The 14,842-nt window shown below is 47.5% G+C and overlaps 1 protein-coding gene across 1 annotated transcript in view; it reads left to right on the top strand.

Annotated features, from left to right (window-relative positions):
* The first annotated feature begins 2,211 nt into the window (after nt 1–2,211).
* LOC136954093 (short transient receptor potential channel 7-like) overlaps nt 2,212–14,842 on the top strand; it is an 18,437-nt gene continuing 5,806 nt past the window's right edge. Inside the window, 7 exon segments of the mRNA XM_067247630.1 lie at nt 2,212–2,964; nt 6,407–6,589; nt 8,197–8,361; nt 9,759–9,975; nt 10,675–10,912; nt 12,151–12,355; nt 12,357–12,415. Of these exon segments, the coding sequence (XP_067103731.1) occupies nt 2,212–2,964; nt 6,407–6,589; nt 8,197–8,361; nt 9,759–9,975; nt 10,675–10,912; nt 12,151–12,355; nt 12,357–12,415 (1,820 nt within the window).

Genomic DNA, 14,842 nt, shown 5'->3' with positions numbered 1-14,842 from the left:
CATGTGTGTGTGTGTGTGTGTGTGCCTCTTAACATGTTGTGTGTGTATACATTACTGTTTACTCATTTAAAAACATACACTCTACCTCATTTGGCCTCCTGGCTTTTTGGTACTATGTCTTGTTTCCTGTCCGAGAAACAGTATGTGTATGTGTGTGCATTTTGTTGATGGGTGTGTGCAGAGACAGCCTGAGTAAGTGAAAGTAACCAGACCAGCAATGAGAGATCATACATGCAGCAGTTAACTGGTCTAAATGGCTACCTAAATGGCTTCCTGGGATCTGAGTATCTGAAAGACCCATGAGTGTGGTTTGTGTGTGTGTTTGTGAGAGAGAGAGAGAGAGAGAGAGAGAGAGAGTAGACAGAGAAAGAGAGAGAGAGAGCAAGAGAGTGATACAGAATTGGAGAGGTAAGAGGGGATACACATATTACGTATTTACAGACATGTTGTAGAAAGGAAGGGTTAAGCGAGAGAGAAAAATACGTGAGAGAGAGAGGGATGGAGAAGGCCAGGAAACCATGCCACTCCGTGCTAACCTTCCCATGCTCTTTACACCTCCCTCCTCTTCACCTCCCATGCTCTTTACACCTCCTCTCTGCTTTCTCTCACTTGTCTCCTCTCTCGCTCTCTGAATGTGGTTCGCCACAGAGAGCCCTGTTTCTCTCTTTTTGCCAGCCCATTGTCCTGGGTGTCTCTCTATCTCTTTCTCGCTCTCTTCCTCACTTTTTCTCACTCCTCTCCTTAGCTCTCTCTCCCTCCACTTGCTGATTATAATTCCAGTGGGATGCCACCACTAATGATGCTGGTAAATTCTATTTCAAATCTGAATCAGGGATAAGAGGATGAACGACAGAGACAGATGGATTGAGAGGGAGAGAAAGAGCGGGAGGAGGTTCATTAACTCACTATAAAGTTATCACAGGTAGACAGACATGCTCATCTATTTAAAGTGTCATTCCAATACCCAGTTAAAGCAGATACAAGACAAGATGGATATAAAACTACAGATTCTTTTGAGAAACCTTGAAGTTCTACTTGCTGAAAGCTCTTCTGGGTATTTCTCTTGGTTTGATTGACGAGATTTACCAGTAATTAACAGAACATGAAACATTTGGATAATGTTAAGTTGCTAATTATGTAATATTTAAAAGCCTTTCCAGTGCAACACATGCTTACACATTGTCTAGAAATGTGTGCTCTGTGAAATCAATACTCATGTACAGTACATCCCTTACATCCAGCAACCACACACGCACCTATGTTTTCTCAGTTGTGAAAGAAACATTGATGCCCAACACAAACACACAGGTTTACACCCACCCAAACACACACATACACACAGACATGCACACGCACACATACCAATACATGCACACAGACTCAACTACTCATCTTCAGTGGATGGGATAGTCACGGGAGACCCCAAAACTACCTCTGCTGTATCTCTCTCTCTCTCTCTCTCTCTCTCTCTCTCTCTCTCTCTCTCTACGTATACATATTTCTCTCTCTCTCCCTAACTAATACACACACAGTCCTCTCAGACAGACATACTGTACACACACTCACACACATCAACCTCATACAACACGAATGGCCCTCCATGGCACCCACATCCTCAGCTGTGGCCCACATACACAGGACAGTATTGAAAGATGAGCAGCATGCCTCCTGCCTTGCTTTTCTCTGGTCTCTCTTCAACTGCACAACGGCAGATGGACTAATTTATCAACGCCATCTCTCCTTTCTTCTCCTCCCCGACTTCCTTCCACTTCCCCTGTCTTGGTTTGTCTTCCACCAGCCATCCCTCCCTCTCTCTTTCTTTTTCTTTTGTGTTCCGTCTCCCTTTCTGGAATGGGAAGAGTTGCATGAGGCTATTCAGCTGCCAGGGAAGTAAGGCTTTGTGTTGTTCCATATGCAATTTGACCCTCACAATGCCACTCACGGGCGTTTGATGTGACCGTGACGGTTGTGTAGTTTTTTTTGAGTTTGTAGGCTCTGCATTGACCTGATGGGCACAGATCACTCAGTGCAGTCTTATGTGCTAGTCAGTCTAACATGTCTTGTTCTGTCTCTCTTCTTTTCTCTCCCTCGTCTCCCTCCGTTCTCCTTGCATCATCTTTCCCTTCTTTCCTCTGTCTCTGTCGCTTACTCTCTCGTTCTCTTGGTACCTCGCTCGCTTTCTCTATCTCTCTCTCTGCCAGCATTGAAGCCATGCACCGCCGCCACACGACTCTGCGTGAAAAGGGGCGTCGCCAGGCCGTGCGAGGCCCCGCCTACATGTTCAACGAGCGCGGCTCGGCCCTGACGCCGGAGGAGGAGCGCTTCCTGGACGCCGCCGAGTACGGCAACATCCCCGTGGTCCGCAAGATGCTCGACGAGTCCGAGACCCTCAACTTCAACTGCGTGGACTACATGGGCCAGAATGCACTGCAGCTGGCGGTGGGAAACGAGCACCTGGAGGTCACCGAGCTGCTGCTCAAGAAGGAGGGGCTGGCCCGAGTGGGCGACGCCCTGCTGTTGGCCATCTCCAAGGGTTACGTGCGCATCGTGGAGGCCATATTGGGCCACCCGGCGTTCAGCGGCGGCCTGCGGCTCACGCTGAGCCCCCTGGAGCAGGAGCTCCGCGACGACGACTTCTACGCCTACGACGAGGACGGCACGCGCTTCTCGCACGACGTGACCCCCGTCATCCTGGCGGCGCACTGCCAGGAGTACGAGATCGTCCACATCCTGCTGACCAAGGGCGCCCGCATCGAGAGGCCGCACGACTACTTCTGCAAGTGCACCGAGTGCTGCGAGAAGCAGCGGCGGGACACGTTCTGCCACTCGCGCTCCAGGATGAACGCCTACAAGGGCCTGGCGAGCGCCGCCTACCTGTCGCTGTCCAGCGAGGACCCCGTGCTCACGGCCCTGGAGATGAGCAACGAGCTGGCCAGGCTGGCCAACATCGAGACAGAGTTTAAGGTGTGTGGGGGGGGGGGGAGTTGGGGGTAGTGGGAGCAGTTAAGTAGAGGTTCAGAATAATGTGACACTGAGGACAGTGGAGGTAGTTTGATATGTTTTTGATGGTGTGTTTCTTTCTTAAGTGTGTGTATGTATGTGTGTGTGTGTGTTTGTGCACATCCCCAGATGTGTTAATGAGAAAGGCCTACCTGAGGGACTGAGTTTCTTTAGACCCCATCTAATTCATTATCCTCTCATTATCACCACCACCTCTCTCCATCCATCCCTCTCTCTCTCTCTCTCTCTCTCTCTCTCGCTCTCTCTCGCTCTCTCTCTCTCTCGCTCTCTCTCTCTCTCTCTCTCTCTCTGTTTCTCTCTGTTTCTCTCTCTCTCCCCTTCCACCCAAGCCTATGTCTCTCTCTTTCCCTCCACTTGTCTTTCACCCTCCCTTCACCCCTCTCTCGATTTCCGTCTGTATATGAAGACTATGATTGAAGGACCAGTTGGGGTCCCACATGTCATTGTGACAGCGTTGTATATGATGTCACTTCAGATGCTGGTGGCTATTATTATAATCATCATTGCGGATGACTCGAATACGGTTGTCCTTGGCAATGTTTGCACAGTTGCTATGTGCACGGTCTACCCCAGTTGCCGTGGGAGATGTGGACAGAGTGACATTGCATTTTAACACTGGATATTTTGATTGGATGCCAAGAGCTGCTTAGGTTACCTTTTTTGTGAGTGGAACGTCCATTCATGTGACAGCATAGATATCCGACTGATTCGGCTGTTAGATTTGTCTCCGATAAGTTATTCGAGGACTGGGGTCTTGACAAGACAGAGACACCCTTTACACACACACACACATGTACACACACACACTATGTGATGTCTTTTTGATATCCATTCATCATTCAGTGTGTGGTATGTGCAGCCCTCCCCACCCTGAGTAAGGCAGGACATGGTATCATGATTGATGTTATCTGTCCAGTATAAACACACAAAAACACACACAAAAACACACACACTCATGTATAGATCACATCAATACCCTACTGCCAAAAACACACCCTCCTTCTCTGTCTCTGTGTAGGACTGTGTTTGTTGCTATGGAAATTGATTGGTGACCTAGCACAGACCCATGGAGATACTAATGCCCACATTAATATAACAACACACACACTCAGATACACACATTATCAGAAATAGGACACACAAGAGTGAAAACTGTCATGGATGTGAACACGCATGCACACATAAGCACACACTGATAAGACAGTGGTGTGTGTAAACACACACCACCGCACAGAGGCTCAGAGGTGTGTAATTGGTTGGTGAGAAGCACCTGTGCCTGTTGTCAGCAGAGTTGGAAAGGAACCATCAGAGGAACAGCCATCCCTTGACGTTTCTCTCTCCATCTCTTCCTCTCTCCACATATCACCCTCTCTTCCTCTCTCCACATCACCCCCTCTCCACCTCTTCCTTTCTCCATACATCCCTCTCTCCATCTCTCTCTCACTTATCCCTCTGTATATCTCACTGTGTTTCGTCTGGTACCTACTGTTCGCTTTTCCTCTCTATTTCTTTTCCTACCTATCTGTCTATCTCTCTCTTTCTTTCTCTTGCCACATTCAGAACATACTCTCTACTTTGACTGGCAATCTTATGACCACAAGCATCTTGTCCATGCCACATCATGTGTGCTTATAATGGGGTGCCTATGAGTGGCTTATGGATGGAAATACTTTCATTGTTTCAAAGTAGAAATGCTTTCAATAGGGAGATTTGAAGGCATCATTTTGTAATGTTACAAAATAATACCTCAAGTACTCATCCCTCTCCTTCTTTCTTTTTCAGTTGTCCTCCTTCTTTCTCCATCTTTCAGTGCCCCGTCTATTTTGCGGGGGAATTTCAAGCAATTAGAACTTGGTCATTATCTGTGATGCCCATGGGAAGGAACCCAACTGAGAGTGCTCGCTCTTCAAGAACCTCATTACCGAATGGGTTCTTCTGGAGGGCTAAATATCTCAGAACAGGAATGAGAATTCCTCCCTCAAAGGAACTCACGATGACAGAGGAATCTGGGGAGCCATGAGTCTGGGAATCCTTCAGGGATGGCAGATGAGGAGACATGTGATGTCATGTTTAGGAGAGGGGGGGGAGGAAGAGAAACAGTGAGGGAGATTCCAGGAGCGGGGCGGGGGGAGAGAAGGAGAGAGGGAGAGAGGGTGGGACATAGAGAGACACAGAAAGAGAGAGAGAGAGAGAGAGAGAGAGAGAGAAGGAGTGAGAAAGGAACAGTGAGAGAGTATGCAAGAGACAGAATAAGAGAGAGAGGTGGAAAATACACTTTTTAATAGGTACAATATCAAGATTATACAGCGGAAAGGCCCCTGGCAAGTCTTAAAACAAACCCTAATAAAAAAAACACACCAGGGAGCGAGAGGAAAGTTTCACAGAGGGCGTGTCATCACTGCTCAGAAACCACCACTCAGGACAGGACCTTCCTATGAATACTCAATGAAGCCTTCTCTTTCAACACTGCGCTGATCCAAGCCCAAAGTCTGCCCTTGGGGGGGAGGGAGAGGAGAAATGGATGGGTGGAATAAATGGAAGAGAAAGGACTGGGGTTGAAATGGAAGGAGGGAGGCATGGACTGAGATATGACAGGAAGGAAGGAAGGAAGGAAGGAAGGAAGGAAGGAAGGAAGGAAGGAAGGAAGGAAGGAAGGAAGGAAGGAAGGAAGGAAGGAAAAGGGAGAGAGGAGAAATGGATGAGGTTGAGAAAGGAAGTGGATAGATGTGGGTTCACAGAGACAGAACAGAAATGGATGAAGAGGAAAGGAGGTGAGGAGAGAGGGATTGATGGATAACTACTGTACAGAGTGGAATGGGAGAGAAGGTTGGCATGGACAAGAGAGAGAGTGATGAGAAAGATAGAGGTATAATGGATGAGTAAAGAAAGGAGGGAACATGTTATCAAAGCTGAGAGCTGTGAAATTGGCTCCTGTCCTGCACCTGAGCTTCCAGTGATTCTCGTAATGAAGCCAATACACAACCTCCCCTTTACACCTCTCGTCCCCCTATCTCTCTCTCTTCCCCTACTCGCACTCCCTCCCAATCTACCTTCTCCCCCCTTCTCCCCCATCCTCTCAGCTCCACCCCTCCTCTGTCCCTCATGCCCCTCCTTATTGCAATAGAACTACCTTCTCCCCTGCTAATATTTATTAATATGATATTTACTAACACAGATTCTCTTTCTCTTCTATTTCTATTCTATTCTACTTCTATTCTTTTCTCTCTCTTCTTCTGTATGTCTCATTCTCTTTCCTCTCTCTCTCTCTCTCTCTCTCTCTCTCTCTCTCTCTCTCTCTCTCTCTCTCTCTCTCTCTCTCTCTCTCTCTCTCTCTCTCTCTCTCTCTCTCTCTCTCTCTCTCCCTCTCACTTCTCCCCCTCTGCAGAACGACTACAGGAAGTTGTCCATGCAGTGTAAGGACTTTGTGGTCGGTGTGCTGGACCTGTGCAGGGACACGGAGGAAGTGGAGGCCATCTTGAACGGAGACGTAGACCAGGAGCCACTAAATGACCACAGCCGGCCCTGTCTCAGTCGGGTCAAACTGGCCATCAAATACGAGGTCAAGAAGGTGAGAAAACAAACCAACCACAGCCAGTACCACAAAGCTGGATAGCAGGGTTACTCAATGTGTGTGTGCGTGTGTGCGTGCATATATGTGTGTGTCTGAGTTTTTGTTTGAGTGTGTGTGAGTGTGTGTTAGGGGGGGGGGTGACATTTAGAGGTGATCCCTCTAGTAGCTGAGGCTAGCCTGATATTTACACAGGCTTTCCCACCCCCACACATACAGATAAATATGGTCTACAAACACACAATCCAAACGACACATCATTTTGTTTACATTCTATGATACCTTACAGTCATCTGAGACACAAAATTGCTCTTGCCAATTTGTTATAGTTAATGACGTACTCACACAGTCTTAGCTGCCAGGGATTTATCCCCACACAGGGACCTTGACCGATACTGGCTGGGATCATTATTCTGCAAACTCACAGTGAGAAAGAGAGAGGGATGGAGAAAGAGAGAGAGAGAAAGGGAGGGAGAGAGAGAGGGAAAGTGAGAGGGATGGAGAAAGAGCAGGACAGAGAGGGAGGGGTAGAAAGAGGGAGGGAGAAAGAGGAAAGAAAGGGAGAGAGAGAGGAAGAGAGGGAGGGTGCAAGAGAAGAGGGGGGTGTTGTCTTGGTAACCAGGTGGTTGGAGAACGTGTGACCCTGGGGTATGACTTGTATAAACACGCACACATGTAGACAGGTCCACACACACACACACACACAATAGTTCATGCCGGGGTTCAGTGCAGATCGTGAGATGGGATTGCAGTTTGAACAATGCAGGAAGTGTATGAGCGATTTTGTGTGTGTGTGTGTGTGTGTTTGTACTCATGCTTGAGTGTGCATATGTCAGTTGGTAGCCTAGGCAGGAAGAGGGGATGGAGAAGAGGATGGGAGGAAGAGAAGAGGACAGAGATAATAGGAGCAGAGCTGTGAAAAAGGAAGTGTCAAGACAAATAGCGAGAGAGAGAGTGAGTGAGTGAGTGAGAGAGAGAGAGAGAGAGAGAGAGAGAGAGAGAGAGAGAGAGAGAGAGAGAGAGAGAGAGAGAGAGAGGGAGAGGGAGAGGGAGAGGGAGAGGGGAGAGGGGAGAGGGAGAGGGAGAGGGAGATAAAGACAGAGAGAGACAGACAGACAGATCAGATTAGGTCTCTCAAACAATGGTCAGGTCAAATTTAAATCACACATGTACACACACACAAACACACGCACACACATGGTTCCCTTCTGAGTTTATCACAGAAATCCAGCTACTGTCTGTGGACTCTTTGCCTTCCTTTCATACAATGCTCTGGCAGGAGTAAGGCTCTGGAGACATCAACCATTTTTTGATGAGAAGCTCTCTTCGTGCTTCATGACTGTCTAAAGTTCCGAGAGACCGGAATCATCTACAGTACACTGTATGCTGAAGTTTAGGAGGCAACACACTGTGTGTGTGAACTGCACATTTCTCAAGTGTGTGTGTTTGTGTTTGATCGCACAAGTATTGGCATACACGTCAAGTTACTCATCCTTTCACGTCCATACATGTGTCTGTCTGTGGGCGTGTGCGCCTGTGTGTGTGTGTGTGTGTGTGTGTGTCAGTGTGTGTTCCGGTTAACCATCTTTCATCCTGTTCCTGTGTAGTTCGTGGCCCATCCGAACTGCCAGCAACAGCTTCTGACCATCTGGTATGAGAACCTGTCTGGTCTGAGGCAGCAGTCTGTGGGGGTGAAGTGCTGGACCGTGCTGGGGGTCACTGTGGGCCTCCCCTTCCTCGCCATCTCCTACTGGATTATGCCCTGTAGCAAGGTAACCCACAAACACACATACACACACATACTGTACATCACCATCAGCTACTGGATCATGCCCTACAGCATAGACAACAAACACACAAATACACAAACACACATGCCCTCAAGATGCTTTTCAAAATTACTTTGTGATGGGATCTATTCCTTCCAGGAGATAATACATTGCTGATAAGAAGAATCATCCTAACAATAACCCCCCACACACACACAGGTTTGGAGTGTGTGAGTGTGATACTGTGTGTTTGTGCCTGGAGATGTTTTCTAGAGGCGACATGTGAGAGAAGCCCTGGTGTACAGAGAGAGCAACAGAGATGGTGATAACATGTGGCTCATGCTGATGGCCATAATCAGGTTTTTTGGTCCAATGGGAGAATAACAGGGGGCTAGCTTCCTCCTCATGCAAGCTGATTAAGATCTGTGGGATTGCAGAAATGGATCGTAAAAAAACATGAAAGGACATGGATACGATATGACACGATATGATACCATATGACACGTCATGATTCAATTTGATACGATATGATGCAAAATACGATATGGTTGTACGGAAGAGATTCAGGGAGAGAGAGTGAAACTGAGAGAAATGAGCAGCTGTGAACATCCCACCTGACCACAGGAAGCCCCGAGAGGATAAATCAGGCATACACACTGATCCTGTTAGTGGAGAGAGTCTGGAGGGCGAGTGAGGGGGGGCACTCTTTATCTATTTGCTGGTTGATAGGGGGCTGACTAAATAACCTGTGTTGACGAATGTCCTTGTATAAGGAACAGGGGACACTGTGATAAACACACACATACACAACATACACACACCCAGACCGGACTGCAGCCAGGGTGGAAAATGGATGTGTGTATGAAGGGCTCTGGAGCCAGCTCTGTCTCTGTCTGTCTCCTATCAAAGAGATCATGGGATTCACACAGCTGTGTACCCTTAGGCACACACATGTACACATACTGGACAAACACTCCAAACACTCCAAGCACACACGAGATCAGATGTTTTAGCCCTTGTAAGTTGTGTGTGTGTGTGCATGTTTGCGTACACATAGACAAAGTGATTCTTCAAGGGTGAGCTGTACACATGCATAGACATACAGACATTATTTGCTTCCCTACTGTCTATGTCTGAGTGAGGTAGAGTCAAACTCAGCAGTGACACTTAGAGTCCATCTTTCTCACAGCGACACTATCAAAGCAGTCTAGGGGTCCACTGCTGAGTTTGGGGTGGATGCACACTCTCATTTCTCACAGTATGAGAAAACTGTGTGTGTGTGTGTGATTGTGTGTGTGAGTGAACCCGTCTGCCCCTGTGTGTGTGTGTTAACACCAGCATGTCCTCGTTCCTATGGCGAACTCATACTTGCGAGGGTGTATGTGTGTGTATGTGTTCAGCTGGGCCAGATCTTGCGTAGCCCCTTCATGAAGTTTGTGGCCCACGCCGTCTCCTTCACCATCTTCCTGGGCCTACTGGTCATCAACGCCTCGGACCGCTTCGATGGGGTCAAGAACCTGCCCAACGAGACCATCACTGACCACCCTCGCCAGGTGTTCAGGGTCAAGACCACCCAGTTTTCATGGACTGAGATGCTGATTATGAAGTGGGTGCTTGGTAAGAACGTACATTTGGAAAGAATCGTGGGTGAGGAGGAATGCTAGTTCTTAGTGTAGTTACTTAGTTTGGGGTCTTAGTAATGCGAGTGGGTTTGAGAACAGCGCAGTAATGTACGAAGAAGAGCAAGATAGAAGGAGAGAGAGGGAGAGAGAGTGCAAGAAAGAGAGAGATAATCGGACATTTATACATCAGCTCATCTCTACCCACTCATGCACACTCTCGCTCCTCTCCAGATGTCCTGATATATAGTTATTATTTGTGTGTGTGTGTTTGTTAGTACGTGTGTGTTCCTGTAATGACACCCAAAGCAATTTCAGGCGGGCATTGTGAGGTGTGTGCCAGCTCTGTCTGGGGGATAGGCGGGTCATTCTCATTCAACTGGCATTCTTTGATGCTACCGTAACAGTAATTGCAAGATAGATAGAGAGACAGAGAGTGCGAGAGAAAGAGGGAGGGATGTAGTCAGAGAGAGGGAGAGGGAGAGAAAGGTATGATGCTGATTAGAAAAATATTTCAATAACAATTTGCTGCCTGATTTGGCTATTTGGAGGAGACTTGTGAATGTTCGTGTATGTGTTGATGTATGTGTATGTGTCTTGCATACAATGCATGGGTGAGTGCCTTGTATCCCTGAACAGTGTCCCGATTTCAGCAGTTTTCTGTTGGATGCGCCTTTACAGTATGTGTTCTCCTCAGGGATGATCTGGTCGGAGGTGAAGGAGATCTGGGCCGACGGTCCCAGAGAGTACATCATGCACCTGTGGAACCTTCTGGACTTCGGCATGCTGTCCATCTTTGTGGCGTCCTTCACGGCACGCTTCATAGCCTTCCTCAAGGCCTCCAAGGCACAGCTCTATGTCGACCTGCATGTGACTGCCGATGATCTCAGCAGCGCCTCATTACCCGATGAGATTGCATACTTCACCTACGGTGAGTGGTCTCCAGTCACATGGGTCACAATTCTGGGTTATTCCTGTTGGAAGCTCTATTATACTTTCTGAATGCATCATATCCTCATTCTTTCTCATATTTCCTAATATTATTGAATTGCCCTTCCCCAACCAATAGGGAGCCTGTTAATATCCAAACCCTCCTAGACCTCAGAACAATTCGGAGAAGAATAGAAAAATACCTAGTCTCGGTATTGGAGCAGGGCCTTAGATCCTGCACTGTAGGTGAACATTGTCTACGCCAGGACCATAGCTTCAGGACAGGGTCACAATAAATGATCCTTATCAGTGCTGTCATCTAGTGGTGTGATTCTGCCACGACATGTTTGTGTTTACAGCTGTCGAGATGTACACACACATTCCCACTCTTGCACACAAACACACACACCACTCAAGGCGGTACAACACCCAAGCCACGTACAGGCTTTGTTTTGAGTTTGAACACAACATCACAGCTAAACACACAGACGTATACACACGTTTCCTTCTATACTAGCACACACAGGATCGGAGTAACGTTGACTGTGGGTGTGTGTGTCTTTGTGCGTGTGTGGGTGTATGCGTGGCCCTGTGTGTGTTCTCAGCTACCTCTCACCTCTTTGAAGTGTTAAAGCCATAGAAAACAAAGCCACAGAGCCAGCTCTCCGACACGGCCATGCAAGCCCCTGTGCGCATCTCGCCTCAGAACCCTGTGTTGTTTCCCCAAACAAGTCTTAGTAAGACGAGCTTATGCGGCAGGGTTGATGTGGGGGTGGTGGTGGGGTAGATCCTTAATTTGTTCTTCGATAGTCCCAGTTTGTTTACAAGCCTCCACCCCCCCCCCCCCCTTCCTCTTCCTCTTTTTCTTCATTGTCTTCTCCCTCCATCTCGGCCCTCGTCGTTTCACAGAGTCGGCACAGTTCCCCTCACCACCAGAATCAGAAAGGGTTTTAATCGGCATGAAAGTTTGCACAGACAAGGAATTTACTTTGGCAGGAGGGTGCACACATTCAACATATAGGAGTAAATCTTAAATAAGTGCTGCCAGTTTAAACAAATCCAGCTATACCATACAGAAGGTGCAAAGTCTCCCCCCTCTTGTCCCCCTTTACACTCCATCACGTCCTCTCGTTCCCTGCCTCTTTTCATGTTTGTTTTTTTTGTTTCTTTTTTTCACTCGCCTCCCTATATCCCTCTAACACTCTCTTCATCCCCTGCACCCCCCCCCCACCCCCCCCAGCAGGAACAAGTGGCGTCCGTCGGACCCTCAGATAATCTCCGAGGGTCTGTATGCCATCGCCGTGGTGCTAAGCTTCTCGCGGATCGCCTACATCCTGCCTGCCAACGAGAGCTTCGGCCCGCTGCAGATCTCGCTGGGGAGGACGGTGAAGGACATCTTCAAGTTCATGGTCATCTTCATCATGGTCTTCGTGGCCTTCATGATCGGCAATGTTCAACCTCTACTCTTACTACTTGGGAGCCAAGTACAACCCAGCTTTACTACGTGAGTTGGGTGGCCCGCACACACATACGCACCTTCTGGACACACTAATACTACATGGACAATCCACACGGTTTAATCACAGTATGTATTGAACAAAGAAACACACAAAGGCACGCGCACACACCTACACACACATCGATTGCGGTGTGGCGAGTAGTTAATCTCCAGTACCTCAACCCCAGTGTCAGGTGAGAGAAATAGAACTGTCTCTTTCTATATCCTGTTAGTTGGGCTGTGCGACCTCCAGGTAGCATGGTTTACCTAAAGTGAACCAGGGTTCCACCTGCCCTGTCACTCCCACTTCTTCTAACATTTCAGTCCGCGACACCGACTCAACTCTCTATTGGCTTTTCCATCATTAGTCAGACCAATCTGTAATTAGATATGCCTGTGTGTGTGTGTCTCTCTGCCTGTCTCTCTGCCTGCCGGTCTGGATGCTGCCTGCCAGTGTGCCTGTTTGTCTGTGTGAATGTCTGTCTGTCTGTCTGTCCGACCATCTGTTTCCATGCAGTTTCTGTGTCTACCGAAGCAGAACCAGTCAGTAAAGGCTGGGCCAGGTTCTGCTTGACTAGTCTCTTAGAACCTGCTGATGGACCAGCATGGTTGCTGCTAAAATGTTCTGTGGCTCTCCCGTCATTTCTAGAGCTCCCTTTAAAGCTCCACCGCAGAAACACCTCCCACCCCTTCACTCCATTACACATCACACCTTTAATTGGAATGCTATTTATTTTAGTTTTCTCATACAGTAACCTAATGCACTTGTTTGATTCAGTGGTTGAGTCAGACCCTGCACTGTTTGCACTGTTTGAATTATTTTATAAATCCTTCCTTTCCTCTGTTCTTGGGAGCCAAGTTACTGAGATAGGTGAATTCCTTTACTCAGCTGTTACCGATCCTGTCAGGTCAGATGTGGGGATTATCCAAGAAAAGGAATTATACTTTGTAAAATAATACTAAAGACATGGTCTTAGGTGTTAGGTAGGGTGACATGTGTAACAGCGGTAAAAAAGCAGTGAACTGCCTCATCGTTCTCATGTTCACCACCAGGGGTCAGTCTTACTCCTAGTCTGTCTCAGGCATTTGAGTTGGAGATGCGCAATTAGATAGTTTACAGTGTGGGTCTATATTCAACCATGTTTCTATGACTCATTTTCCAGAAGGGAATGCACATCAATGATTTGCTTTTTCATTTTTTTATGTTCATGTAGGTGTTGTGTGTGTATAGCATATTTCAAAAGCTGTGATGCTAAGTGTAAGTGGGTCTGTATGAATGTATGTATGAAATGTGTGAGTGTGTCTATGAAGTTACCTGTGTGTGTTGTGTGTGTGTGTGTGCGTGTGTGTGTGTGTGCGGATGTGTGTGTGCCTGAGGATGGTGGACAGGTCTGGGTTTGATGGATAGTGGGAGCAAGGGCTAGTTTGACAGCTCCAGCATTGATGGAAGGAGGCAGGTGGAGGTGATAATGATCCCCAAGGAGGGGTTCTCTGAGAGGGGATGGGGAGACAGAGTCTGGGTGCTGTAGTGGATGCCCTCAGGGGCCTTAGACAGATGAAGGCCAGCTGGGGAGGACCTAATGAAGACAGAAGCTTTAATAACCACACTCTGGCCTACAGACACAAACACACACGCACACAAGCAAATGCTTACGCATACACTAACCCATACAAACACTCACACACACAAGTTATCAAGACCAGGAGTTGGACAGACCAGTTGAAGTGGGTGGACTGTATGCGTGGGTACAATGAGGGAAACAAGCCAAAGGCATAGACATGAGAGGGTGGGAGAGAGAGTTAGTAAAGGAGAGAGAGAGAGAAAGATGAAGCAAAGAGGTAAGAAACTAACACATGGACTAAAAATCATGTGAATAGAAGAAAGAGAAACACTGACAGTGAGAAACAAAGAGAGAAGATGGATACTAATAGATAGGAGAAGCAAAAAGGGCTGGTGCAATTGCAAATATGTTTAGTGTCAGCCAGGTGAAGGATATATGGAAGCCACTAGTATGATCAGATGATAGAATAAGGAGAGAGAAGAGAGGACAGCAAGAGGAGGCAACGGAGCGGTTGAAAGAGGGGGATGTGAGCGAAAGAGTCTCCTCTATTCAGACTAGTCAAGCACATCTGAATATGTATTTGAAGTGAGGAGAGGAAGAAGGGGAAGTGGAGAGAGAGAGGAGTAAATTAGAGATTACATTATCTGTAAAGATGTGCTATGGATAAATAATATTCCTTTGGTGCAGTGTTCACAATTCATAATTGTATAACTTCTCAACTATAGGAGTACATCAATTGCAGGGTGTTGTTCAATAGGAGCAGGGGTAGATGTGACTCCGCCCATCTGTTACCACAGAGACAGATGAGATATGCATGCAGGAAGCGCTAATCTGAGTCCCCTATCTGTCTTCCTATCTGTCTGTCCAAATCCCTT

Source organism: Osmerus mordax, chromosome 12, assembly GCF_038355195.1.
Source record: "Osmerus mordax isolate fOsmMor3 chromosome 12, fOsmMor3.pri, whole genome shotgun sequence".
Taxonomy (NCBI): Eukaryota; Metazoa; Chordata; class Actinopteri; order Osmeriformes; family Osmeridae; genus Osmerus; species Osmerus mordax.
Note: the sequence above shows the minus strand (reverse complement) of the source record. Positions and strands in the feature narration are given on the sequence as shown.